Raw genomic sequence first — 27,344 nt, forward strand, 5'->3', positions numbered from 1 at the left:
AACTCCCTTTTTTTATACTTATTGGTATTCCTGTCACAATAAGTATGTATTAAAATGTATGTTTGAAGCATGTTACATTGGTTGAACGTTCATCATTAATGGACTACACTACCCAGACCAGGGGGAAAGCCGCTTCCTCGTCTTCACGCATGCGCTTTAGTGTATGAACGACGGCAAGCGACAGAGGACAAGCCAGACGCGCTCGCATGTTTTATTTCTTCTACTGGGTCTGTTGGACACAAAAAAAAGTGCCGATAAAACCTGGGAGAGGAGGCAAATCTCCCCAGATGTATCTGAAGAGGATGCGTTCTTCACGGGCAATTTGAGCCAGGTATGCGCTTTATGTGATTAACTTATACGCTTCGATATTTCCCAGGGAGCGTTTGTCGCTGTCAGTAAAATAAACCGGAGGTCCGCGGAGTTTATCAGCGGCATTGCTAGCTAACGTCGGTTAGCTGGACCGACTGAAGCGAAGCGGCCGGGGCTCTGATCGATACAAGCCTCCAGTACGGACAGCCACCCGGGGGGAGGGTACCCGCAGCCGCCCGGGGGTTGCCTCAGCCGACCCGACGCGCCGTTCTCCATTGAACGGTTCTGTCAACGTTCGTCGGCCCCGAAGCTAATTCCAACGGCTGTTCGTTTAATTTCTCCTGCGCGCGCCTTTCTCTCGAGCCGGTTTCGAATGCGTGTTGTTGCCTGGAAACCCTGAACCCGCAGCTTCGGTCGGTTGCCGCATTCACCCCCCTCTCTCTCTCGGGGAGAAAAAAAAAAGAAAGAAACATCTGCTCACCTGTTTTTAAAAATATATATATTTTAATTTTATTGTGAAAGACTTATAACGCCGTATTAATATCGGGGAGGAGTTCACGGACTGGTTCAAACCAGAATTATTATGGCGAGTTTAATTGGCTTACGGCGGCAGCTGTGTGAAGGTATTGGCACGCGCGGATCGCGTTCTTTAAGTTAGAGGATGCTTATCCTCATGAATGGAGGCGTGTTTGTCCCCCATTGATCATATTAACTCAAGTGCCGAGTAAGGGAGCAGGATCCCGTCGTCTCCTCGTGCCCCCCCCCCCTTCATACTTTGTTATTGGTCATTATTATGCGGTACTTAGAATGACTGCTGTCTTGATTCCCGTCTTGTAAACTATGCTGAAGATCGGTTAACTTAATGTTACCTGACCTGTGACGTCACAGCCGTTCACCGATCATTAATAATAATGCATAACATCCCAGAAAAGCCTTCAAGCATTTTGAGTTATATGCTATTTGAATAACATAACACAAAGTCCCAGGTGGTGGTTTAATGTCATGTTGATTTAACATCAGCTTGGGGACGTATTTGTTTATGACACGTGCATAACTGTGTATTTAAGCATTTAGGGTCGTGTAATGCTGACTATATATATATACGCCAAAAAACAAATTCCAGCAGGCAGAACAACATGTTCTGAACCTTGTGAGAGCTTTTTATATTCCCGCTGACGCCGACAGACAGAAAGGGGAAACCTAACATATTATAGTGACGACATATGTCGTTCTAGGTCAGACCGATAAGAGGAACAAACCTGTCGCACTCAACGAAAAAAAGGAGAACACCCGTTCCCAAGATGTTTTAATGCATCAGCGACGCAGCGTGGGAAAAGATCACGAGAACGCCGACGTCGGCGTTTTCTCCTCCCGTTTCCAACCGGTCTCCTGTCGCCTCCTCCAAGTTGAGTTGAACTGGAGACATGTGATTGCCCATATGGTGAGAACGTGTTTGTCTAGAGTCTAGACCAGTAACCTCTCCAGGGTGTTTCTCATCTTTTTACACCAATGCATGCTGGGATAGCCCCCCCCCCCCTGCAGTATCGGGACAAACAGCTGGGAGCTGGAAGTTTGTGCACATTAAACTCAACCCCCCCCCCCCTCTTTTGAGGGAGACTCGTGTTTTAGTTGAACCAGCAAAACCAGTCTAGTGTCTCTCTTTACCCCCCCCCCCCTCCTCCTCCTCCTCCTCCTCCTCCTTCCTGTCCATCCCTTAAGTGTGGACAGAGGGTGTGAGGCAGCAGCAGAACACAGGAAAGGTTGCAGAGGAGGAGAAAACAGCCACACAGCTGCTGCCACGACCGGCTGGAACCGCTCTCCTTTTAATAATTAAATTATGAACCCGAGCTAAAAACAACAATTCAGCTGTAGCCATTAAGTCTTGTCCCTTTTTTTGTCTTCTTCCCCAAGACGAGGGGGAGGGGGGGCGGGGACATTGCATGGATGACTCTGCACCTGCAAAGGTTCTGTGCTAGTTATTGTTTAACAAGTTCTTTCATTTGGAAAAGTAATCCCCCCCCTCCCCCCCCACAGTCAAATATTTCTTGGAGTTAGTTGAGCTCTGTTAACCTAAAAGATAGGAATGTCGTCCCTTTGCGTACGCCAAGGAAACAAGGAAACAAGGAATCACCTCTCTGTCGGAGGATGTGTGAAAGTCTGCATCTGTTGCTTCGGAGGAATCTCTTTAGTACTCATTATTTATTTGTTCACTCGTAAACGCTCTCGCCCCGCCGACTCAAGATCTCCTACAATTTGGTGAAAATCTGTGCGAGACGTGTGTTTTAAGACGTGTGACGCTTTCCCTCATTTGTGTTTTTCTTTCGCTGTGTAAACTAATTTCTGTTCATTGTTTTCCTCTCATCTCTTCTTCTCTCCCTACGATGACCCCCCCCCCACCCTGGTTGTGACCGCCATCAGAGACGGACGGAGGCGTCCTCCCCTCTCCGTGATGCCGGCGCCCCGCGCGTTCACGCCTTCGTAGGACCTGGAATCTGTCCTCCCGTGTCTCTCCTCAGTCCTCCATCTTCCCGACGGGGTCAGAGGGCGCAGAGAGGAGGCCCGGCGCCCTCCTTCTCCTCCCGTCACACGCCGGCAGCCGATCGCTTCGCCTCCATGGAGAACCGCAGCGGCAGCGGGACGGATCGTAGCGGCCGCGGGCACCTCAGTCCCACCTGGGAGATAGCCTAGCTCCGCCCCCCCGCCCCACTCGCTATTCCTTGACCCCCCCCCCTCACACACACACACACGACACCCCCATCCCGTTTCTCCCCTCTTCCGCACAAGGGAGTGTCGCCATGGCGTCGGTGCGCTTCACGGTGACGCCCACCAAGGCGGAGGACCTCCCGGGGCTGTCCGACACGTCGCCCGACATCAGCTCGCGCTCCGGCGCTCGCGTGCGCTTCGGCTCGCGGGAGAGCGTCAACCAGAGCGAGGGGGGAGGGGCCGAGACGCCGGACCACAGCAACGCAGAGCAAGGTGAAGAGCGCACGCACACACACACACACACACACACATGCTCACATGCTCTAGTTTCAAGGGACAATATTTTACATGTTTTTTCGTATTACATTCGCCTCTTAAGGCGTGTTCTCACGCCTCGTCCGCATACCGACCCGTGACTCCCACGACCCGTTGCTCCAGACAGCGATTATACTCTTTGGTCCATGTGTCAGACGGCCACTCCTCCATACTGACATGTTTTTAGTGTCGCACCTTCCTCGACAGTTGAACCCGTCTTTTAATTATTTTATTTATTTTTTACCTTCGGGCTGCATTTTGAAGAGACGTTTTAATTTGTTTGTTTGTTTGTTTGTGTATTTTATTCAGTCGATCAAATCAAATACAATACAATATTATTACCTTCGCATTGAAAATGCGGAAGGTTGTGTTTTGATCGCCGTGTATTTATTTATTTATTTATTTGTATGCGTGTTACTCGCATAAGTCAAAAAGTATTAAACCGAATCGCATGAAATTTGGTGGGATGATTGGTTATTATCCGGGGACCATTTGATTAGATTTTGGGATCGATCGGGTCAAAGGTCAAGGTCATGGTCATGAAAAGGGCAACATCTTCTTTTTACCATAGCATGGTCAATTTCTATCCAATTGGCATGCAACTAATGCCAAAATGTTCATAATTCAATGCCCAATCTTGTGATATGCGAAGGTATGCGCTCTACCGAGTGCCCGTTCTAGTTCTATATAATATACAAAAGAGAAAGATTGAAAAGGTATAGGTAGAAGCAAACAATGCTTATAAATTCCTATCCTAAATTGAAATCAAAATAAATCAGAAAATTAATATAAAATAAAGAAAAAACTTTTTTTTTTAAATATAGATTTATATATACTACCACATACATCTTCCATATAAATACGTTTGTAATCACATTTATAACTCTCAAGAATTGTTTTATAAATAATTCCCTTGAAAACCAAAAAGGAGTTAAACCATTCTTACATCCATTTCAACATTATTCCATACTTGGATTCCTACAACAGAATTCCAAATGGCAGTTGTAAAAAAAATTTCCCCAAGAAACGGCAACAAGACGATACCGTTTGATTTGTCTTTAGAAAGAAAATGAATCATAATGTTTGAGTTCTTTCTGGATTTCGGCCCAGAAGACCGGAAGAGAGCGAAAAGGAGCCGTAATTATGGGAAATTCAAGATTGGCACGATTCAGTCCGTTATATCCGTCAGTGTGAAGATGATTATAGATCCGAGCATCGTACGTCTTAATGTCTCTGCGGTAATCATAATGCGACGGAGAGATATTTGAACACGCAGATAACGTAGATGCTGAGATACAGTCGGTTCACTGTGACTTGCATTTTACAGAAGACAAATAAATATCCATGAATCCACGTAGAGATCCCAGAGAAAGACGGTGATCGTCACTCTCAGGAACACTTCAGCACCGGACGGTTGACCCAATAAGAAATTGGCGGTCAAAGGTCACGCTCCGACCTCACCGTAACTCAAGAGTTAATACGCTTGTTATGACGCGTTCACGCGGACGTCTAATAATAGGAGAAAACACGATGAGGCGATGACATGTTGGACGTGGACCGGGACCGTCTCCTTCTCCTTCTGAATTCTTCTCCGGTTGAAAAAAAGCTCTTGAGAGATTTGTGGACGCTCCGCGTATCCCAAAGGGTCCGCAGCCGCCCGCGTCTGGAGAGTAAACAGAGGTGCGCCTCCTCGTGTTTCCTGTCTCTCCGGGTCGCGACGCTCTTTATCTGCTCTCTGAGCTCGGCTTCGGGGTTCGGCTTTGAACGCAACTCGGCAGACGCTGAGAGGACGGAGACGTCACCGGGATGCTGTACAGAGAAACAGGGAGGGGGGGGGGGGGGGGTGGAGACGCAACTGCACAGCGGTGGACTCGGCCTAAGTAAACGTAGAACACCAGCGTGCTGCCGAGAAGAGAAAACACGAGCAGAAATCCTGTCGGGTTGACGTGAATGACTCCTGAGCGGAGGAGAGGAGGAGAGGAGGAGAGGAGAGGAGGAGGGGGGGAGAGGAGATGAGGAGAGGAGGAGGGGGGGAAGGCTCCATGTGAAAAGCTCCATGATCCTTGTTTGTTTTTGTTCGGGTTTTTTTACACAAATAAAGTTGGCTCTTGAATTTGATGAGGCTACAGCAGGCGGGACACATGATCACACACACACATGATCACACACACACACACACATGATCACACATACACACACACACACATGATCACACATACACACACACACACATGATCACACATACACACACACACATGATCACACATACACACACACACACACACACATGATCACATACACACATGATCACACATACACACACACACACACATGATCACACATACACACACACACACATGATACACACACACATGATCACACACACACACACACACATGATCACACATACACACATCACACACACACACATGATCACACATACACACACACACATGATCACACATACACACACACACACACATGATCACACACACACACACATGATCACACACACACACATGATCACACACACATGATCACACACACACACATGATCACACATACACACACACACATGATCACACACACATGATCACACACACACACACATACACACACATGATCACACACATACACACACATGATCACACACACACACACATGATCACACACACACATGATCACACACACACACATATGATATATATATATATATATATGATTACATATATATATATATATTATGATTACATATATATATACACATATGATTACATACATACACACATATATGATTACATACACACACACATGATCACACACACATGATTATACATATATATACATGATCACATATACACACACACATGATTACATACACACACATGATCACATACATACACACACACACATGATCACACATACACACACATGATCACACGTACACACACACATGATTACATACACACACACACATGATCACACATACACACACACATGATCACACATACACACACACACATGATCACACATACACACACACACACATGATCACACACACACACACATGATCACACATACACACACATGATCACACATACACACATGATCACACATACACACACACATGATCACACATACACACACATGATCACACATACACACATGATCACACATACACACACACATGATCACACATACACACACACACATGATCACACATACACACACACACATGATCACACATACACACACATGATCACACATACACACACATGATCACACACACACATGATTACACATACACACACACATCACATGATCACACATACACACATACACACATGATCACATACACACACACATGATCACATATACACACACACATGATCACACACATACACACACACACATGATCACACATACACACACACACATGATCACACATCACACACACATGATCACACATACACACACACACACACATGATCACACATACACACACACACACATGATCACACATACACACACACACACATGATCACACATACACACACATGATCACACACACACATACACATACACACATGATCACATACACATACACATGATCACACACACATGATCACACACACACACACATGATCACACATACACACATCACACACACACATGATCACACATACACACACACATGATCACACATACACACATGATCACACATACACACACATGATCACACATACACACATCACACACACATGATCACACATACACACATGATCACACATCACACACACACACATGATCACACATACACACATCACACACACACATGATCACACATACACACATCACACACACACATGATCACACATACACACATCACACACACATGATCACACATACACACATCACACACACACACATGATCACACATACACACATCACACACACATGATCACACATACACACACATGATCACACGTACACACACATACACACATACACACACACACACACATGATCACACATACACACACATGATCACACGTACACACATCGCACACACACATGATCACACATACACACATCACACACATGATCACACACACACACACACATGATCACACATACACACACACATGATCACATACATCACACACACATGATCACACATACACATCACACACACACATGATCACATACACACACACATGATCACACACACACACACATGATCACACATACACACACACACATGATCACACATACACACACATGATCACACGTACACACATCGCACACACACATGATCACACATACACACATCACACACATGATTCACACATCGCACACACACATGATCACACATACACACATCACACACACACACATGATCACACATACACACATCACACACACACATGATCACACATCACACACACACATGATCACACATACACACATCACACACACACATGATCACACATACACACACACACATGATCACACATACACACATCACACACACACACATGATCACACATACACACATCACACACACACACATCACACACACATGATCACACACACACACACGATCACACACACACATCACACACACATGATCACACACACACACACGATCACACACACACATCACACACACATGATCACATCACACACACACACACATGATCACACAAACAAACAAAAACATCACACACACACATACATCACACACACATACATACATCATACACATCACACACACTTTCACACACACACATCACATACACATCTCACACACACACCTCCACACACAAACACGTCACACGCACATACCTCCACACACACACAATGTGTTTTGAGCCCAGGTGGAGGATTTTTCTTGGGACGCACACACACACACACACACACACACACAGTTCAACAGCAGCCTGTATGTTGTTCCGCTCTAGTGACTTAAAGGTGACTGAATACATTTTTGTGTTAATTTAGTTTTTATTCATTATTTATGTTTCTTTTTTTTTTCTTTTATCAAACTCGGACTGCAACCAATCAATATTTTCTTTATCAATCAAATCTGTTCATTATCTGATAACGGCTTGATGGGAAGACATTGTTGACACCTTGAAAGGCGCCTTATAAAATAAATGTATTGTTATTATTATCAATCATAAAAGACAAAAACAAGAATAACAGAACATTTTCACATTTTTTATTAGTAATTAATACAACATTTTTATTTTGAGAGTTTTGGTTATAAAATGCCAGAAAAAACGGGTAAATCCTAATTTAGCCTTTTTTATCATACCTATATAAAATCAGAATGATCCCAGGCTGTATAAACGTGTTTATACTAATTATTATATATATATATATATATATATATATATTTAAGTGTTGTGAAGAAGTCTGTCAGCAGGCAGCAGTCACAAGGTAATCTCGGCCATGACATGCGGTCTGTCCGGATCAACAGGTTGTGTGTTGAACGTCACATGACCAGATCCCAGGAGTGTGTGAGCATGCTCTGATGTGGATCTGTGTTTACCCACAATGCCTTTATGTATTTGCTTCAGAGTTTATAAAACGAGGGTTGAATCTGTGGTGAATGGTCAGCCGCTCTAAAATCTTTGAAGGACAAATGAGCAAAAGAGCCCAAATAGCTCGTTGGTTAATCTTCCGCCATCCCAGCATGAATATTAACAGGCCCGTTGGTTTCACTGGTGTGTGGAGGGAGTTTCACACTCGCTGTCTCTGGTGAACAGGATGGGAAGTTACCACCCACCGGCCAAATGCTGTTTAAAAAATGAAAAAAACGTCTTTACATATTAACGTTTCCTCCGTGTGTTCCCCGAGATGCATTCAGGGTCCAGCGGGCAGTGTTCTTTCTGGACTTGTGTTCTTTCAGCTTCACCTGTTCTTTGTCAGTCCAATCAATTTGGACATTCCTCTGTGATATTGACGGGTTCATCGATCGGTTCACCCCAAAACCGAGTTCGCTTCGCCCGTCGTCCCTCAATCAAAGGCCCGTCTGCGTGTAACTAAAGGCACCAGGGTCGCCTGTTTCAATATTTAAATATCATATATATATATTTATATTTAGTAATATAATTTATATATATATATATAATTTATAAAAATATATATATTCCTTTATATATTTATTCTTATTTATATATATTTATTTATATATATTTATATTTAGTAATATAATTCATATATATATATAATTTATAAAAATATATATTCATTTATATATTTTTATTTATATTTATTTACATATATTTATATTTGGTAATATAATTCATACATACATATAATTTATTAAAATATATATTCATTTATATATTTTTATTTATATTTATACATATTTATTTATATATTATTTAGATATTTGTATTTACATATATATGTTTTCATTTTTTTATTGTAATTCTATTTCCTTCTTCACATACACCCCGTTGTTGTTGTTGTTGTTGTTGTGGGTCTCTCGTCTCGGCGTCTCTCTGTCCGGCGTGACGCTCCGCATTCGGCCGCTCGCCGCCGTCGGCGTGACGGGCGAAGCCGCCGAGGGAAGTGATGCTGCTGACTCAGGCCGCCTGTGCTGACTGAGGCGGTACTGAAGCGGCGGCCATTGTATCGAGACGTGTGTGTGTGAGAAAGAGATAAAAAAAGACAAACGTCAGGTGACCAGATGAACTTTGACACGGCAGACGTTTATTTTATTTATTGACTAATCGGATCAGTTAATCACTAACCGGCCGGAGACGAGCTTTTACTTCACGGGCCTCAGCCGCATCCGTCAGTCGTTAGTTTCCACTCCATCGAGCGCTCTCATTCCAACACGTAAGTCACGTGAACACGAGTCACAGCAGAATGACAAATAAATGTATAAACCCCCCGCTAGTTACTCCAGCTATAATTGTTCCGCTAGTTTAAAACGAGATGTTAAATAATCCCCTTCTATCCACACGGAAATGCTCTTTGAAAGATGAAAAGGGGATGAAGTTCACGGCCCTCGTTCTGTGGGAAAACGTACGAAGAAAAATAATCTGACGACAAGTTGGAAGTAATTGAGTAACACGAATGAAATGATTACCTCCCGAAGTTACACACGCTTCTCGTCAAAGATCCCCGCGTGAGAACAGGAGGGATCTCTCTCTGTGTTTTAGGTTGTGAATTATCCTTTCATCATCCTCTCTCTCTCTCCTCTCTCGACGTCTAGGTGATGGAAACTCAAAGATCTCCAGCGTGTACATCAACAACTCTCACGGGCTGGACGACGATGACTTCTACGACAGGAACTTGGCCTTATTTGAGGTTCGGGAAAACACGACGACACGCAGATCTGTTGAATGAAGCGCATCGTCATGACGCTGTCATGAAAGACGGGGAAAAAGACTTCCCTGAGAACGGTCATCGCGCGGCTCGGGAACAGAGCCTCCGAATGGCGGCGGCTCTCCTCCGCTCGAGCCCAAAAGAAACCGCCGTTTGGCTGCCGGCTGCAGATAATTTCAATCTTTTATAGATTTTCGAAGTTCCTTTCTTCTCTCTCCCACTCCCTTCGACGTGCCTCTTTCCCTCCCGCCGCTCTCTTTCAACCCAATCGCCGTCTTTTCTTCATCTCGTTATCCTCCCCCCCCAGGAGGAGATGGACACGCGGCCGAAGGTGTCGTCGCTGCTCAACCGGCTGGCCAACTACACCAACCTGACGCAGGGCGCCAGAGAGCACGAGGAGGCCGAGGGCATCGGGGAGAAGAAGAAAGCCAGCAAGGTAGAACTAAAGGAGCGGTCACCTCCTCCTCATCGTCGGTGGAGGGGGGGGGGGGGGGGTCCGCTCTCCTTGACGCGTGACATCATCCACGTGACCCTGATTCTGCATTCTCAGAAGTAGTTCACGACACATTTGGAGAGAAAAAAAGGAGACCGATAATATTTTAAGATGCAGTACCGATGGTCGCGGTCGACTAACTCAGCGGAAACTCGTGGATTAATGATTTGAATAGTTTGAAGTAACTTCCCTCACAGTTCAAATAGAATGAAAAAAATGTATTTTATTGATGTGGAAAGTTTCCCCCAGCGAGGTTCAAAGAGCTTCACGGGAATCATCAAAGCATCGAGACGAAGATGTTTAAGAAGAGGAACTCAGAGGAGGAGGAGAGGATGTGACTTCAAGTTGAAATGCAGCGGGAGACTGAAGAAGATCAAGTGGAAGGAGCATGAACGCAAACTTCAGTTCATATTCTGTTGAATAAAAACAACTTTTTTCATTTGTTTCTCTCCGTTTACCTGCAAGAAGAAGAAGTAGAAGAAGAAGAAAGATACGGAGAGCGTCTAAATGAATATGATGGGTCATGTTTAGCTGATGCTCAATAACCAATTGAACCTCATTCTTGCCCCTCTCTCTCTCTCCACCTCTCTCTCCACCTCTCTCTCTCTCCGCCAGTCGCCCCAGATGGGGACGTTCATGGGCGTGTACCTGCCGTGCCTCCAGAACATCTTCGGCGTCATCCTGTTCCTGCGGCTCACCTGGGTGGTGGGCAGCGCCGGCGTGCTGCAGAGCCTCTGCATCGTCTTCATCTGCTGCTGCTGCGTGAGTGTGTGTGTGTGTGTGTGTGTGTGTGTGTGTTGGTGTATATGTGTGAGACAAAGGAAACTTGACAACGCTCTTCCGTGTGCTGACGCTCCTGCCGTCTCTCTGCAGACGCTGCTGACGGCCATCTCGATGAGCGCCATCGCCACCAACGGAGTCGTTCCAGGTATTCCTCCATGTTTCCGTCCTCTCTCTCTTCTGGTGGAGGGAACGTCTTTTTTTTCCTTTTTTTTTTATAGCAATCATTTTGAACCCCCTGAAAAATAAGAATGCAAAAAGACACCGAAAAAAATATTATTATCAGATTTTTAATTTTCCGACCCGTGGTCCTTGAACACATCACGTGTGACGAAGGCTTCCAGTCAGGGAAAACACGACCAAATCGAAGCTTAAAATTCAGATGTTTCTTTAAATAAACTTAATTTATTTATTTAATTTATGTCTCATTTAAAATTGTACTCCAAAAAAATAAAAAGCTGTTTGTACCACATCCTGTTAAAAATATGAGAAGTTCACGTGACATAAATATTATTAACAGATCTTTAATTTTCCGACCTGTGGTCCTTGAACACATCACGTGTGACGAAGGCTTCTGTCAGGAAAAAAACGACCAAATCGAAGCTTAAAATTCTGATTTTTCTTTAAATAAACTTAATTTATTCATTTAATTATGTCTCAATTAAAATTGTACTCCAAATAAAAGAAGCTGTTTGCACCACATCCTGTTAAATCCTGTCAGATTTTTCTTTCAATAAACTTAATTTATTCATTTAAAATAAAACTAAAATAGAAGTCCCAGGAATCTGCTTTATTGTCCTTGAACACATCCGTGAGCACATGCGTGTCATCAGACTCCGGTTACACGTGAGTTCTGATGTGAGTAGTTCAAGTGAGCCAAAATCAAAAAGTAATTTGCAGATACAATCTGACCAATGAGCTCCGTCGTCGTACTCTGATGTGTCATGTTGGACTTCATGCTTCTTCCTCCAAGCAGAGGACGACTTCCTCTCATCAGCTGTCCTCTTGTCTCTCTCTCTCTACCTCCTAACATCATAATCGTACTAACATCCATCTCTCTCTCTCTCTTTACGTCCCACCTCCTCATCTCGTTCCTGCCTTTTCTCTCTTCACATTTCACTTCTTTCAACCCTGATGTACAACCTGCCCCGCTCTCACTCTCTCTCTCTCTCTCTCTCTCTCTCTCTCTCTCTCTCTCTCTCTCTCACTCTTCCTCCTCCAGCGGGAGGCGCCTACTTCATGATCAGCCGCTCTCTGGGTCCGGAGTTCGGGGGGGCGGTGGGCCTGTGCTTCTACTTGGGCACCACCTTCGCGGGAGCCATGTACATCCTGGGAGCCATCGAGATCCTTCTGGTGGGTTCTCCTCCTCCTCCTCCTCCTCCTCCTCCTCATCTTCCTCTTTTTCTCAAAGATTTGTCTGTAATCAGGATTTTTTTCTTTCGCAGCAGAGATAATTAAGAAAATATTCATTTTTTTATTGCTTACATGGAATTTTTTTCATGGTGGATGTAATTTAATTGTTTTAAATCTCATTCTACTATCTTGTGATATAAAGTGTATATTGCAGTTTTTTTATGGATTCTGCAAACAAATTAACATCAAATACACAAAAAAAGCACAACGAGCGAAAAGCTGATTAAATTAAATCTCCATTTCTGTTTCATTTTTTTCAAGTTTTCTAGCATGTTTAGAACGATTGAAAAGAGCCGATCACTTTAAGTTAGCGTTAATAGATAAAAGGCGGAACATAATAACGGCTACATTGTATTTCCTCGTGTTTTATCTAAATATCGTTTTCACAATAAAACTAGCGAAGAAATTGTTTATCATAATCTGATGAGAATCACTGGTTCGACCAATCAGGCGTGTTCAATACTCTGCAGATCAAGATACTTGTTCCCCTCCTTCCCTCCCTCCCTCCCTCCCTCCCTCAGATGTACATCGCACCCAAGGCGGCCATCTTTGAGTCCAAGCACCCCGAGGGCGAAGGCGGCCATGTTGAACAACATGCGCGTCTACGGCTCCATCTTCCTCCTCCTGATGTCGCTGCTGGTCTTCGTGGGCGTGAAGTACGTCAACAAGCTGGCCACCGTCTTCTTGGCCTGCGTCATCGTCTCCATCGTCTCCATCTACGTGGGCGCGCTGGTCTCCGCCTTCAAACCGCCACATTTCCCGTAAGTGCTGAACGCCGGAGGTCCGCGGGGGCCTCTGGGCCCTCTGGGCGGCCGTGCGTCTGACCGCTGGGCTTCCCCCGTCCGCAGCGTGTGCATGCTGGGAAACAGAACCATCAGCGGGCACGAGATCGAGGACCACCAGTGTACGAAGACCGTGCTGCTGCCCGCGAAGGAGGCGATGGAGGACGCCGACAACTTCACTTCAATTGATGGTGGGTACCAGTAATCTAGTCACACACACACACATTCAGGTTTTTTTGATCCACTCTGTATTCCTTCCTTTTAGAAAACAGCACCATGGTCGCGACCTTTGACCCCAGCCTGGAATTCCCTCTGCTGGAGAAGACCACGTATCTCTGGAAGCAGTTCTGCCAGGGCCCGGAGGTCAACGCCTCCTGTGACGAGTACTTCCTCGCCAACAACTTCTCCCAGATCGAAGGCATCCCCGGTCTGGCCAGCGGGATCATGTCAGGTACTGCGTGACAACACTTGTGTTTATATATATATATATATATATATATATATACAGGACTGTCTCAGAAAATTAGAATATTGTGATGAAGTTCTTTATTTTCTGTAATGCAATTAAAAAAACAAAAATGTCATGCATTCTGGATTCATTACAAATCAACTGAAATATTGCAAGCCTTTTATTCTGATTTATTGCTGATTATGGCTTACAGCTTAAGAAAACTCAAATATCCTATCTCTAAATATTAGAATATCATGAAAAAGTATACTAGTAGGGTATTAAACAAATCACTTGAATTGTCTAATTAACTCGAAACACCTGCAAGGGTTTCCTGAGCCTTGACAAACACTCAGCTGTTATAAATCTTTTTTTTTACTTGGTCTGAGGAAATATTAAAATTTTATGAGATAGGATTTTAGAGTTTTCTTAAGCTGTAAGCCATAATCAGCAATATTAAAAGAATAAAAGGCTTGCAATATTTCAGTTGATTTGTAATGAATCCAGAATGCATGACATTTTTGTTTTTTTAATTGCATTACAGAAAATAAAGAACTTTATCACAATATTCTAATTTTCTGAGACAGTCCTGTATATATATATAGGCAGTTATGTGAACAACTTTATTATTTAGGACCTTTTAAAAACAGATATCACAAAGTGCTCTGTCAGACTTCCTGAAAATCAAATGAATGTCTGTGCTAATTAAGCTACAGATGTTGCTTTTATTTATTACCTTTTCTTACACTTGCGTCTCGCCCAAATTCTTATGATCTCATGTGTCTGAGGCCACCCTCCACACCAAATTCCATAAAAATAAAAATAAAGTTACTAAATCCACATGAACCCCTCTTCACATCGACACAGATCAGATCCCCCACAGAGCCAGAAAGAACCCTTCAATTCACATTGTGTTCCTTTTCCTCCTGTTATTTACACAAACAATGGCGAAGGAGACCCGGAGCAGAAGCCTGGAGACGAGTCGTGTGTTCAAAATCAATCTGAGCCCTCACGATATACGAAGTGTTTAAAAGGCTATTTCTTTTAATGGAGTCTGTTCCCAATGCGATTTATTGAGCTCTGAGGATAATCCTCTGGACCCCACAGAGAACCTGTGGAGCTCCTACCTCCGCAGAGGGGACGTGGTGGAGAAAGGCTCTCTGAGCTCCTCCCCCGACGCCCACCCGGCCTCCACCCAGCAGCCCTACGTGTTCGCTGACATCGCCACCTCCTTCACGCTGCTGGTGGGCATCTTCTTCCCCTCCGTCACAGGTACGAGTCCTCTCGCTCCTTCGTGTAAACAGATGGAGGGGGTAAACACACTGTTGCCGTGGAGGTGTGATATTACTCCTTGTCATGTATTTTTACCTTCGCATTGAAAATGCGGAAGGTTATGTTTTGATCGCCGTGTATTTATTTATTTATTTGTATGCGTGTTACTCTCATAACTCAAAAAGTATTAAACCGGATCGCATGAAATTTGGTGGGATGATTGGTTATTATCCGGGGACCATTTGATTAGATTTTGCGATCGATCGGGTCAAAGGTCAAGGTCAAGGTCATGAAAAGGTCAAAATCTTCTTGAATCGCATGCAATTTGGTGGGATGATAAACCGCTTCATAAAGATGATCTGAAACACTTCATTTGCTCATTAGATCCATTTTAAATGAGCATATTATCAAGTCAGCATTGAGGGCTTCCTCATCTGAACCCAAATGCTCTGTGTGTCGATAATAGATAACACCAATAAGTCAGATTCTCAAAGGGGGGGGGCCCTCAGGGGTCTTTGACACGCAGGGTTCGTACGGTCATGGAAAACCTGGAAAAGTCATGGAATTTATTTTTAAATGCTCATTTCCAGGCCTGGAAAAGTCATGGAAAAAACTTAAATCATAAAAGTTTTGGAAAAGTCCTGGAAATGTGTTATAATCACATCATTTACACCAAGTTTTAAATAATTAATATGTTTTTTTAAAGAAAGACGCTCAAAATATAAGCCGGCGTACGCAATCAATACGCAAGATGTTCTACATTTTTCATGTTTATCCCGAGATTTCCGTTTGGTCATGGAAATTTGGTTTAAAGTCATGGAAATCCATCGGTCAACACGTGTAAGAACCCTGACATAATTAGCGATACATTTACAAATTGTGCCGCATCATTAAAAAGTGTTCTATCTGCAGATGGGGATCAATTAGTCCCGCCCTCGTTTAGCTTTGGGCCAATAGAAACTCTTGTTTCACGAGTCACAATCGCATGGAATGAAACCAGGAAGTGTAGTTCTCACAGCGCGTGGACTACAAAAGACTTTGAAAAGTCTTTCTTTGTTCCACTATCGTCTGAATTTGTAATTTTTGTTTTACGATTATGGGGGTTTCTTTGAAAATGTTCAAAACAACAACAACAACAACAACCACCCTGCCTTGAGTACAACATGTGACGCCAGCGTTATTAAACCCGTTCCTCCTTTCCCTCAGGAATCATGGCCGGTTCCAACCGGTCGGGGGATCTGAAAGACGCCCAGCGCTCCATCCCCATCGGCACCATCCTCGCCATCCTCACCACCTCCGTCGTCTGTATCCTTTCACGGCTCAACAGTTTTCCAGAGAAAGTGTGTTTTTAAAAGATTATTACGACTCTTTAGCGAGAACTCACTTTATCTTTTCATGTCGCTTCATCTCTCCTTCTTTTTGCCTCGTTAGCTAAATGAATCCCTCATTACCTTCGCATTGAAAATGCTGAAGGTAATGTTTTGATCGCCGTGTATTTATTTATTTATTTGTGTGTGTGTTACTCGCATAACTCAGAAACTATTAAACCGAATCGCATGAAATTTGGTGGGGTGATTGGTTATTATCCGGGGACTATTTGATTAGATTTTGGGATCGATCGGGTCAAAGGTCAAGGTCATGAAAAGGTCAACATCTTTTTACCATAGCACGGTCAATTTCTATCCAATTGGCATGCAACTAATGCCACAATGTTCATAATTCAATGCCCAATCTTGTGATATGCGGATGTATGCGCTCTACCGAGTGACAGTTCTAGTTTGAGTATGTTTCCACTTTATCGTGAGAAAGCATTTGATTGGCCGGCCGAGTTACTCTTTCCTGAGCGCCGTCCACCCAGACCTGACCAGCGTGCTCCTGTTCGGCGCCTGCATCGACGGCGTGGTCCTCCGAGACAAGTCAGCCCCTCCTCCGTCATCGTCACCCCCCCGTCACGTGTGAGAGAGCGTTGAAGCAGATTTAAACGTGTGTGTGTGTGTGTGTGTGTAGGTTTGGAGACTCCGTCAAAGGGAACCTGGTGGTGGGGACCCTGGCCTGGCCGACGCCCTGGGTCATCGTGATCGGCTCTTTCTTCTCGACGTGCGGCGCCGGCCTCCAGTCGCTGACCGGCGCTCCCCGCCTCCTGCAGGCCATCGCCAAGGACAACATCGTGCCCTTCCTCCGGGTTAGAGACGCACAACACCCCAACATGTACACAATTAGTGGCGCAGACAACGAGACACAACTGTGCTTTTTTTAATTTCATTTTTTTATAATCTTTATTTAAAAGGGACCGTGTCCAGTTAAAACATAAATGCCACCATGTGATGCTCTGTAGCAGACCCCTGACAGACCATAATAATCATAAAACAATAACAAACATAAAGGATAACAGGAGGAAATCTAAAGGTAGATTTCACACTACATTTCAGTTTCAGTGTAATTTAAACTTAGATTAGAACCACTGAGCGAATCGTTGCTCCAATTTCTTATTTTTCTCCTAAAAAACAGATTTTCACTCTTTCTGCTTTGTGTGTGTGTGTGTGTGTGTGTGTGTGTGTGTTCCAGGTGTTTGGCCACGGGAAGGCGAACGGCGAGCCCACCTGGGCCCTGTTGCTGACGGCCCTGATAGCCGAGCTGGGGATCCTCATCGCCTCCCTGGACCTGGTGGCTCCCATCCTGACGATGTGAGGGGGCGGGGCTTGTCGGGAGTGGCGTCTCTCGGGGGCGGGGCTTGTCGGGAGTGGCGTCTCTCGGGGGCTTCGGTTCACGCCGTGCTCTTCTCCTCAGGTTCTTCCTGATGTGCTACCTGTTCGTGAACCTGGCCTGTGGCCTCCAGACGCTCCTGAGGTCGCCCAACTGGAGGCCGCGCTTTTCCTATTACCACTGGTATGGACACACACACACACACACACACTGATCTTTTCCTCTCTTACTCTCTCTCTCTCTCAAACTCACTCACTCACACACACTCACACACTTTCTCTCTCTCTCTCTCACACACTTACGCACTCTCTCTCTCTCTCTCTCTCACACACACACACACACACACTGATCTTTTCCTCTCTTACTCTCTCTCTCAAACTCACTCACTCACACACACTCACACACTTTCTCTCTCTCTCTCTCTCTCACACACACACAGCGCTTTAAACACACACACTGATCTGTTCCTCTGGTGTGTCCAGGACTTTATCATTTTTGGGGATGACTATCTGCCTGGCGTTGATGTTCATATCCTCCTGGTACTACGCAATCGTTGCCATGGTGATCGCCGGCATGATCTACAAGTACATCGAGTACCACGGGTATGTTGTCATGGAAATCCCCAACCCCCGACACACACACACACACACACACACACACACGTACAGCCACAATATACACCCTGCATATCATGCAGTACATCCATGGATTCCTGTGTGTGTGTGTGTGTGTGTGAATCAGAGCGGAGAAAGAGTGGGGGGATGGGATCCGCGGCCTCTCGCTCAGCGCCGCCCGCTACGCCCTCCTGAGGCTGGAGGAGGGGCCGCCGCACACCAAGAACTGGAGGTACGGCGCCGGCGCTTTCTTTTCTTCCGACCCGGTCATCACATCCTTCAGGACCCCCTTTCACATCCTGCAGTACGAGCCCCCCCCCAGCCACGACTGTGATGATGCAACAAAAGGCCATATAGCCAAAGGCTCTCGTCCCTCTGAGCTACTGGGCCGCCTTCCTGTATTCCTGGTGGGAACGCTGTTTTTATGGAGGAGGGTGTGATGACCCCTCCCCTCCACTAGGGGTCTGGGTCCTGTTTGTCTTTTCTTTGAATAAATGTCTATGTATCGTTTTTTTCACTCGTCTGGTCTCCCATCCATATGTGACAACCTCAGAGACGGCAACATGGATGAGTTAAAAAAACGATACATAGACATTTATTCAAAGAATAACACGAGCTTAAACAAACAAGACAAATAGGCCGTAGAGTCCACCACAGGAGAGCAGCCAGTCAGGGGAGTGACCTCGTGTCTTCAGGTGTTGCCTCCTTACAGCAGCCTCCAGGCTCAGGTGAGCGACAGCCTGGAAGACAAAACCCAGGGCAAACCGGACCCAGATATTGAGTCCGATCCCAGAAACTGAAAAAAACACACAATGAAACCTTTATTGATTCTTCCCACATCCCTTGAACGCGTCTTCTCCAGGCCTCAGGTGTTGGTGCTGCTCAAACTGGACGAGGACGCCCACGTCAAGTCTCCTCGCCTGCTGACCTTCGCCAGCCAGCTGAAGGCGGGGAAGGGCCTGACCATCGTCGGCACGGTCGTCTCCGGCAACTTCCTGCAGAGCTACGGAGAGGCGCTCGCCGCCGAGCAGGTGGGCGGGGGCTCCTCCTCGAGCGCCGCGGCGCGCACGCGTTCCTCCGCGATGTCCGTAGATGTCTTAACCTCCTCCTCCTCCTCCTCGGTTTCAGACGCTGAAGCACCTGATGGATAAGGAGCGCGTGAAGGGCTTCTGCCAGTGCATCGTGGCCCAGAAGCCGCGCGAGGGCATCAGTCACATGATCCAGTCCAGCGGTCTGGGGGGCATGAAGCCCAACACCGTGGTGATGGGCTGGCCTCACGCCTGGAGGCAGAGCGAGGACCCGCAGGCCTGGAAGACCTTCATCAGTGAGCCCGGGAGGACGGGGGATACTTATGTTAGGGCTTTTTTTTCCTCAGAGCTAGCAGGATAACTCCTCCCCTTCTCCCTCCCCCTCCCCCCCTCTCTTCCAGACACGGTGCGGGTGACGACGGCGGCCCACTTGGCCCTGCTGGTGCCCAAAAACATCTCCCTGTTCCCCAGCAACAGCGAGCCCTGCGCAGAGGGCTCCATCGACGTCTGGTGGATCGTCCACGACGGGGGGATGCTGATGCTGCTGCCCTTCCTGCTGCGGCAGCACAAGGTGGGTGGGGGGGGGGGGGGGGGCGTGTGTGTTTCTGTATCTCAAACGTCTCGCCTTCGTCGAGGACGCACACCTGGAGTCTGAGCGCGCTCTCCTTTTTTTTTGCGCAGGTGTGGCGCAAGTGCGACATGCGAATCTTCACGGTGGCCCAGATGGAGGATAACTCCATCCAGATGAAGAAGGACCTGGCAACCTTCCTCTACCACCTACGCATCGAGGCCGAGGTGGAGGTGGTCGAGATGGTGGGTTTCTCGGGAAATGTTCGTATTTTTAGCCCTGCCGATGAAGAGGAGGATAAATAACACACCCCTCGCGTGGAAGATATCGTCTCAAATATACGTTTTGTGCACGTTGGAATAATTACACGTTTTACACATTGAGCAAAACCAAAGTAACAAATCCTGTTTGTCGCTATTTTAAAAACTAATTCTGGGACATTCAAGTCATGGAATTTTAAAATGGTCATTTCCAGGCCTGGAAAAGTCACGGAAAAAACTTCAATCATAAAAGTTGTGGAAAAATCATGGAAATTTGTTATAATCACCAGTTCATTTGCGCAGAGTTTGAAATAATTAATGTCTTTTTTAAAGAAAGACGCTCAAAATATAAGTCGCCGTCCGCTCTCAAGACGCCAAATGTTCTAAATTGTTCATGTTTATACTGAGATTTCAGTTTGGTCATGGAAATTTGGTTTAAAGTCCTGGAAATCCATCGGTCAAAACGTGTGAGACCCCTGCAACAGAAGATCCCACAGCGTGACGATGCCCCTCTCCTCTCTTGTTCTCTCTCAGCACGACAGCGACATCAGCGCCTACACCTACGAGCGGACGCTCATGATGGAGCAGCGGTCTCAGATGCTGCGGCAGATGCGTCTGTCGAAGTCGGACCGGGAGAAAGAGGTGAGCCCGGCTCCGCCCCGCGGCGTCCGCCCGCCCGACCTCCTTGTAACTGTCGTGCATCGTTCCGTCAGGGCCCCCCCCCCGGTAGCGGCCGGCCAGAGGCAGGTGGAGCTACGAGGTCTCAGGTGAGATCGGTGCTCATTGGCCAGCTCTCGCTTTTTTTTTTATATGACACCCGTAAGTTCTGAGACCTTCCTCCGTTAGCCCAAGAAGCTCCGGGGATGTAAAACATCGCAGATCTCTCAACTTTTTACGATGCACGTCATTTAAAATGAAAGAGACGAGGAACGAGGCGCTCCGAGAGACGAGAGGAGGAAGGAGTTTGATTTATTCGTTTCGCCGTTTCATGAATGGCTTCGCCGCCGCCGTCCTTCCTCGTGAGTCCGCTTTAGACGCGGTGGCTGTGGTGGTGTAGATGTTCTCCCCGTGCTTCACGTAGGTGACCCGGTGTCGTCTGTAGGGGGCTCTGACCCCCAGGTGTATCGGGTCAATCCAAGAGTGTTGGGGGAAAAAAATCTAAATGAAAAATAATGGCAAAAGCCTTAGAGATGAAAACTGGACTCCATGTCTCAGACACATCCAATGGAGAGAGAGAGAGAGAGAGAGACAGAGAGAGGTACAGAGGGAGAGAGAGAGGGAGAGAGGTACAGAGAGAGGGGGAGAGAGAGACAGGTACAGAGAGAGGTACAGAGGGAGAGAGAGGTACAGAGAGAGGGAGAGAGAGACAGAGAGAGGTACAGAGGGAGAGAGAGAGGGAGAAAGGTACAGAGAGAGGGGGAGAGAGAGACAGGTACAGAGGGAGAGAGAGAGGGAGAAAGGTACAGAGAGAGGGAGAGAGAGACAGAGACAGGTAGAGAGAGAGAGAGACAGGTAGAGAGAGAGACAGGCAGGAGTAGAGAGTTAGGTCAGGGAGAGCAGAGGCGTAGCAGGAAGAGGTAGAAGTGTCCACACCTCCTCCCGTGTGTCCTCCCCTCGCAGCACCGAGTCACAGCTCACAGCCGATTGGCTCACAGCTCAACTCCCCGAGCGTCCGGCCGCGCACGGCGCCAGAACTCGGCGCCCAAAATTCCAGTTGCGTGTATCCGTGGCCAAATTACGAGATTACCCACGGAGCCTCGATGCGACGGTTGAGATGAGATGACAGGAAGCTGTGTGTGTGTGTGTGCGTGTGCGTGTGCGTGTGCGTGTGCGTGTGTGTGTGTGTGTGTGTGCAGGCCCAGCTGGTGAAGGACCGTAACTCCATGCTGCGGCTGACGAGCATCGGGTCGGACGACGAAGACGACACAGACGGCGGGGAGCGAGACCGGCCGACCAACACGGCCGCCACCACGGGCGGAGGAGGAGGAGGAGGAGGAGGAGGCAGCGCCGAGCACCATCGGCGAGTCCAGATGACCTGGACCAAGGAGAAGTCCTCTCAGTACCGAGCCATGCACTCCGGCTGCTCCACCCCAGAGGGCTTCAGGGACATGCTGAGCATCCGGCCGTGAGCTCGCCGCGCCCTCACACTGCTCTCTCTCTGTCGGGGCGTCGTGGACAGAGGTCATTGAACGCGTCTCTCTTGTTCCCCTTCAGGGACCACTCCAACGTCCGGCGCATGCACACCGCCGTCAAGCTCAACGAGGTCATCGTCAATAAATCCCACGACGCCCGGCTGGTGCTGCTCAACATGCCGGGACCGCCCCGCAACACGGACGGAGACGAGAACTGTATCCTTCTCTCTCTCTCGCGCTCTTTTTCATTGTTGGCACCGATATTCCTGTCCCTTGTTTTTGTGAGTGGGGTTACGTCGTATTTTTCTGATCAACTGTCACCGCTTTTCATTTTTTCCGACGTACAAAATGCTTCTTTTCAAGCATGAACATCATCATTGGGGCAAATTGTTAAAATACAAATAACTGATTATTTTACTTCTGAATCTAATTATTTTAATTCTAAATCTAATTATTGTACTTCTAAATCTAATTATTTTAATTCTAAATCTAATTATTTTACTTCTAAATCTAATTATTTCAATTCTAAATCTAATTATTTTAATTCTAAATCTAATTATTGTACTTCTAAATCTAATTATTGTACTTCTAAATCTAATTATTTTAATTCTAAATCTAATTATTTTACTTCTAAATCTAATTATTTCAATTCTAAATCTAATTATTTTAATTCTAAATCTAATTATTGTACTTCTAAATCTAATTATTGTACTTCTAAATCTAATTATTTTAATTCTAAATCTAATTATTTTACTTCTAAATCTAATTATTTTAATTATAAATCTAATTATTTTAATTCTAAATCTAATTATTTCAATTCTAAATCTAATTATTTCAATTCTAAATCTAATTATTTTAATTCTAAATCTAATTATTTTACTTCTAAATCTAATTATTGTACTTCTAAATCTATCCATCCATTATCAATTCCGCTTATCCTCATTAGGGTCGCGGGGGCGCTGGAGCCGATCCCAGCTGACATAGGGCGAAGGCAGGGGACACCCTGGACAGGCCGCCAGTCCATCGAGGGCATTACAAATCCGATTACTTTACATCTACATTGACCTATTTCAATTCTAAATCTAATTATTGTACTTCTAAATCTAATTATTTCAATTCTAAATCTAATTATTTTAATTCTAAATCTAATTATTGTACTTCTAAATCTAATTATTTTAATTCTAAATCTAATTATTTTACTTCTAAATCTAATTATTTTAATTCTAAATCTAATTATTTTAATTCTAAATCTAATTAATTTACTTCTAAATCTAATTATTGTACGTCTAAATCTAATTATTTCAATTCTAAATCTAATTATTGTACTTCTAAATCTAATTATTGTACTTCTAAATCTAATTATTTCAATTCTAAATCTAATTATTTTAATTCTAAATCTAATTATTGTACTTCTAAATCTAATTATTTTAATTCTAAATCTAATTATTTTACTTCTAAATCTAATTATTTTAATTCTAAATCTAATTATTTTAATTCTAAATCTAATTATTTTACTTCTAAATCTAATTATTGTACTTCTAAATCTAATTATTTTAATTCTAAATCTAATTATTTTCGGATGATTTTACTTTTAAATCAGATTATTTTACCTCTAAATCTAATTATTTTAAGATTATTTAACTTTTAAATCCGATTACTTTACATCTAAATCTAATTATTTTACTTCTAAATCTAATTATTTTTCTTCTAAATCTAATTATTTTACTTCTAAATCAACTCGTAGACTAAATTAGTTTTCAAAGCTACATCTGTAGTTTTTCCTTTTTTTCTTCTTTAATTGTGATCATCATAATCCTTAATGTTTCAGAGCTGATTATATACTCCAGGTTGTCGTTTTCCTGATGACATAATGAGTTGTTCAGGAACTCTGGTTCAAAGAGCCGGTGTGCGTTCTATCCGAAGATGTTTTTTAAAAAGTTTTAGTGACGGCTTTTTATTTCTTATTACCGCGAAAGAAGAACAAACGGTTCATTCCCAGATCTTCATCTCGTTGCATAGCAACACGTTCTCTGTTGCGACGTTCCCGTGCAGCAGCGACGCTCCTTAACCCCCCGCCCAGACATGGAGTTCCTCGAGGTCCTCACAGAGGGATTGGAGCGCGTCCTGCTGGTGCGGGGGGGAGGAAGCGAGGTCATCACCATCTACTCCTGATTGGACAACAGCAGAGGAACGCCGATCGTGCAGAAGTGAGCTCCCGGGCCAAAAGGAGAGGCTGTCATTGGCTGCGGCGTCAGCACCTCCCCTTTTCCTTTTTCTTTTTTTCATCTTTACACGTCACGGCGAAGGTTTCCTTTCCACGAGCGACAGAAACGACAACAGAAATCTACGATAAAATAAAAGTAATTTAAAATCAGAGCGATCAGCTGTGCGTGTGCCTGTGCGTGTGTGTGTGTGCGTGTGTGTGTGTGTGAGAATGTGACGAGGTCTAAAACGTGGAGAGTCGGGATCGCTTTTTGTACAGAATGTATTTTGGAAGAGAGTCGGCTGAATGTCTGGAGCGAGTGTTCTCCTCTAAAGAAGTTTTATTACAATATTACATAACAACTGGATCAAAGGGGGAGGAGCCTCTAGTTTTAGTTTCTTTTGGTTCCTGGTCATTCTGTAACATCTCGTCAAAACTTGCTGCTTTTTAAATTTATTTTAATTAGAATCTGCTCTCCGGTACAGAGGCCCATTTCCACGACGAAACGTAAAAATGATTAATTAAATGTGGGTCACGGTAGAAATAAAAATGGTATGCTATCTTAATTTTGACTTTCAAAATTTAAAAAAATAATCATTCAAATTTTTTTACTTTATTTAATCTAAATTTAAAATAATCAAAGAACGTCTAAAAGAAAACTGACAAAAGCTAAATTATGAGGTTGTGTGTCAAATTATTAAATCTATTTTTTAACCTACTATGTGAATATAATGTCAATCCAATTTTAGAACAATTCACGATAAAAATTCTAACTTAGAAACACCGATAGACGAGATAAAAATGGCGTTTTAATTCGTATAAAACGATTGATAAAAACGGGCCTCTGTACGCCGACGACTCCGTCAAATCTCATACAAACAAATGAAATGTCGTCCAGTCACCAGCAGGGTCCTCGGGATGAAGAGCAGGAATCTGTTCCTTCTGTTAGGGGGCTGCTGCCGTTATGGATTCATGATGTCAACCAGGAGGCCCCCGGGACACTCAAAATAGACCAATGATGAGGAAACTGTCCTGGGGGGGGGGGGGTCTTTGTGTCATGCCATAAACTGTTTGACCGCGTGTGACGAGTCACGTGAGCCGACGGCGACGTTGAGGGTTGGACTTTGTGGTCGTGAAATCCTCAAAAGAGATCAGACGCTGTCCAAATGTCACGTGGAGGTGTGTGTGTGTGTGTGTGAGAGAGAGAGAGAGAGAATGTGAGCGTGTTACTAAAGTGAGGAGCGGTAAACTAGAGGTGTTGCTTTTGCTTTTTTTGCTTTTTTATACAGTGTTATCGTGCAGGGATTATTTTATGCTGATAGTTTTTGTTTTTTCCTGAACTACTTTTCTTTTCTTTTTTCTTGTACATAAAAACAAAACAAGATCCCAAGTTTTATCTTTTTTTTATTTTATTACATTAATATAAAAACAAGGAATCATGGAAAAACTTTGCTTGAAAAAATATACGGGAAGAAATAAAACAATTTTGAAAGAAAAGTGACCATCTGTGATCTTTTGTTTTATTATTATATTTATACGTAAAGTATGTTTTGGTCATATTAAATGTGTTTTACATGAAGTTGTGTCTCTGCAGTGACAAAGTATGTATTGTTTGCTAATATTGTTACTATAATAAATCAGAATTGATTTATTCATGATTAATTTGCCTGTTGATTTGGAGGAATTAATTTAATTAATTTATCAGAAAATCACCAAATCCTCATTTTTAAAATAAATCTTATTTTTCTATCCGATGCTTCTAATCTTGCATGATGATCTTTTATAATTTCACTTCATACATATTAATATTAGAGGTCATCGCAAGTTAATACGCAAGATTCTCAACTACCTTTTACTCTGAAAAGCCGACATCCTCTTTTTGTTGTTGTAGGTGGTTGCGTGATGACGTCACTTCCACTTGTACGTACAATCAGGAAGCCGGTCGGTTGCCCTGTTGTGATATTTGAGGAAATC

At 44.4% G+C, this 27,344-nt stretch overlaps 1 protein-coding gene across 1 annotated transcript; it reads left to right on the forward strand.

Moving 5' to 3' along the window:
- Positions 1–207: 207 nt before the first annotated feature.
- LOC130211551 (solute carrier family 12 member 6-like) lies at positions 208–27,021 on the forward strand. Its single transcript, XM_056442358.1, is given in 28 exon segments — positions 208–331; positions 2,728–3,285; positions 10,562–10,656; positions 10,982–11,110; positions 11,783–11,929; positions 12,041–12,095; positions 13,170–13,300; positions 13,882–13,931; positions 13,933–14,121; positions 14,209–14,333; positions 14,408–14,593; positions 15,698–15,862; positions 17,069–17,167; positions 17,721–17,778; positions 17,870–18,044; positions 18,428–18,546; positions 18,650–18,748; positions 19,048–19,167; positions 19,307–19,411; positions 20,042–20,210; positions 20,308–20,503; positions 20,609–20,778; positions 20,889–21,020; positions 21,570–21,677; positions 21,749–21,802; positions 22,892–23,160; positions 23,250–23,383; positions 25,248–27,021. Coding segments are annotated over 27 exon segments (3,552 nt in total). The 5' UTR covers positions 208–331; positions 2,728–3,104; the 3' UTR covers positions 25,340–27,021.
- The last annotated feature ends 323 nt before the right edge of the window (positions 27,022–27,344 follow it).

This window comes from Pseudoliparis swirei, chromosome 21 (genome assembly GCF_029220125.1).
Source record: "Pseudoliparis swirei isolate HS2019 ecotype Mariana Trench chromosome 21, NWPU_hadal_v1, whole genome shotgun sequence".
Lineage (NCBI taxonomy): Eukaryota > Metazoa > Chordata > Actinopteri > Perciformes > Liparidae > Pseudoliparis > Pseudoliparis swirei.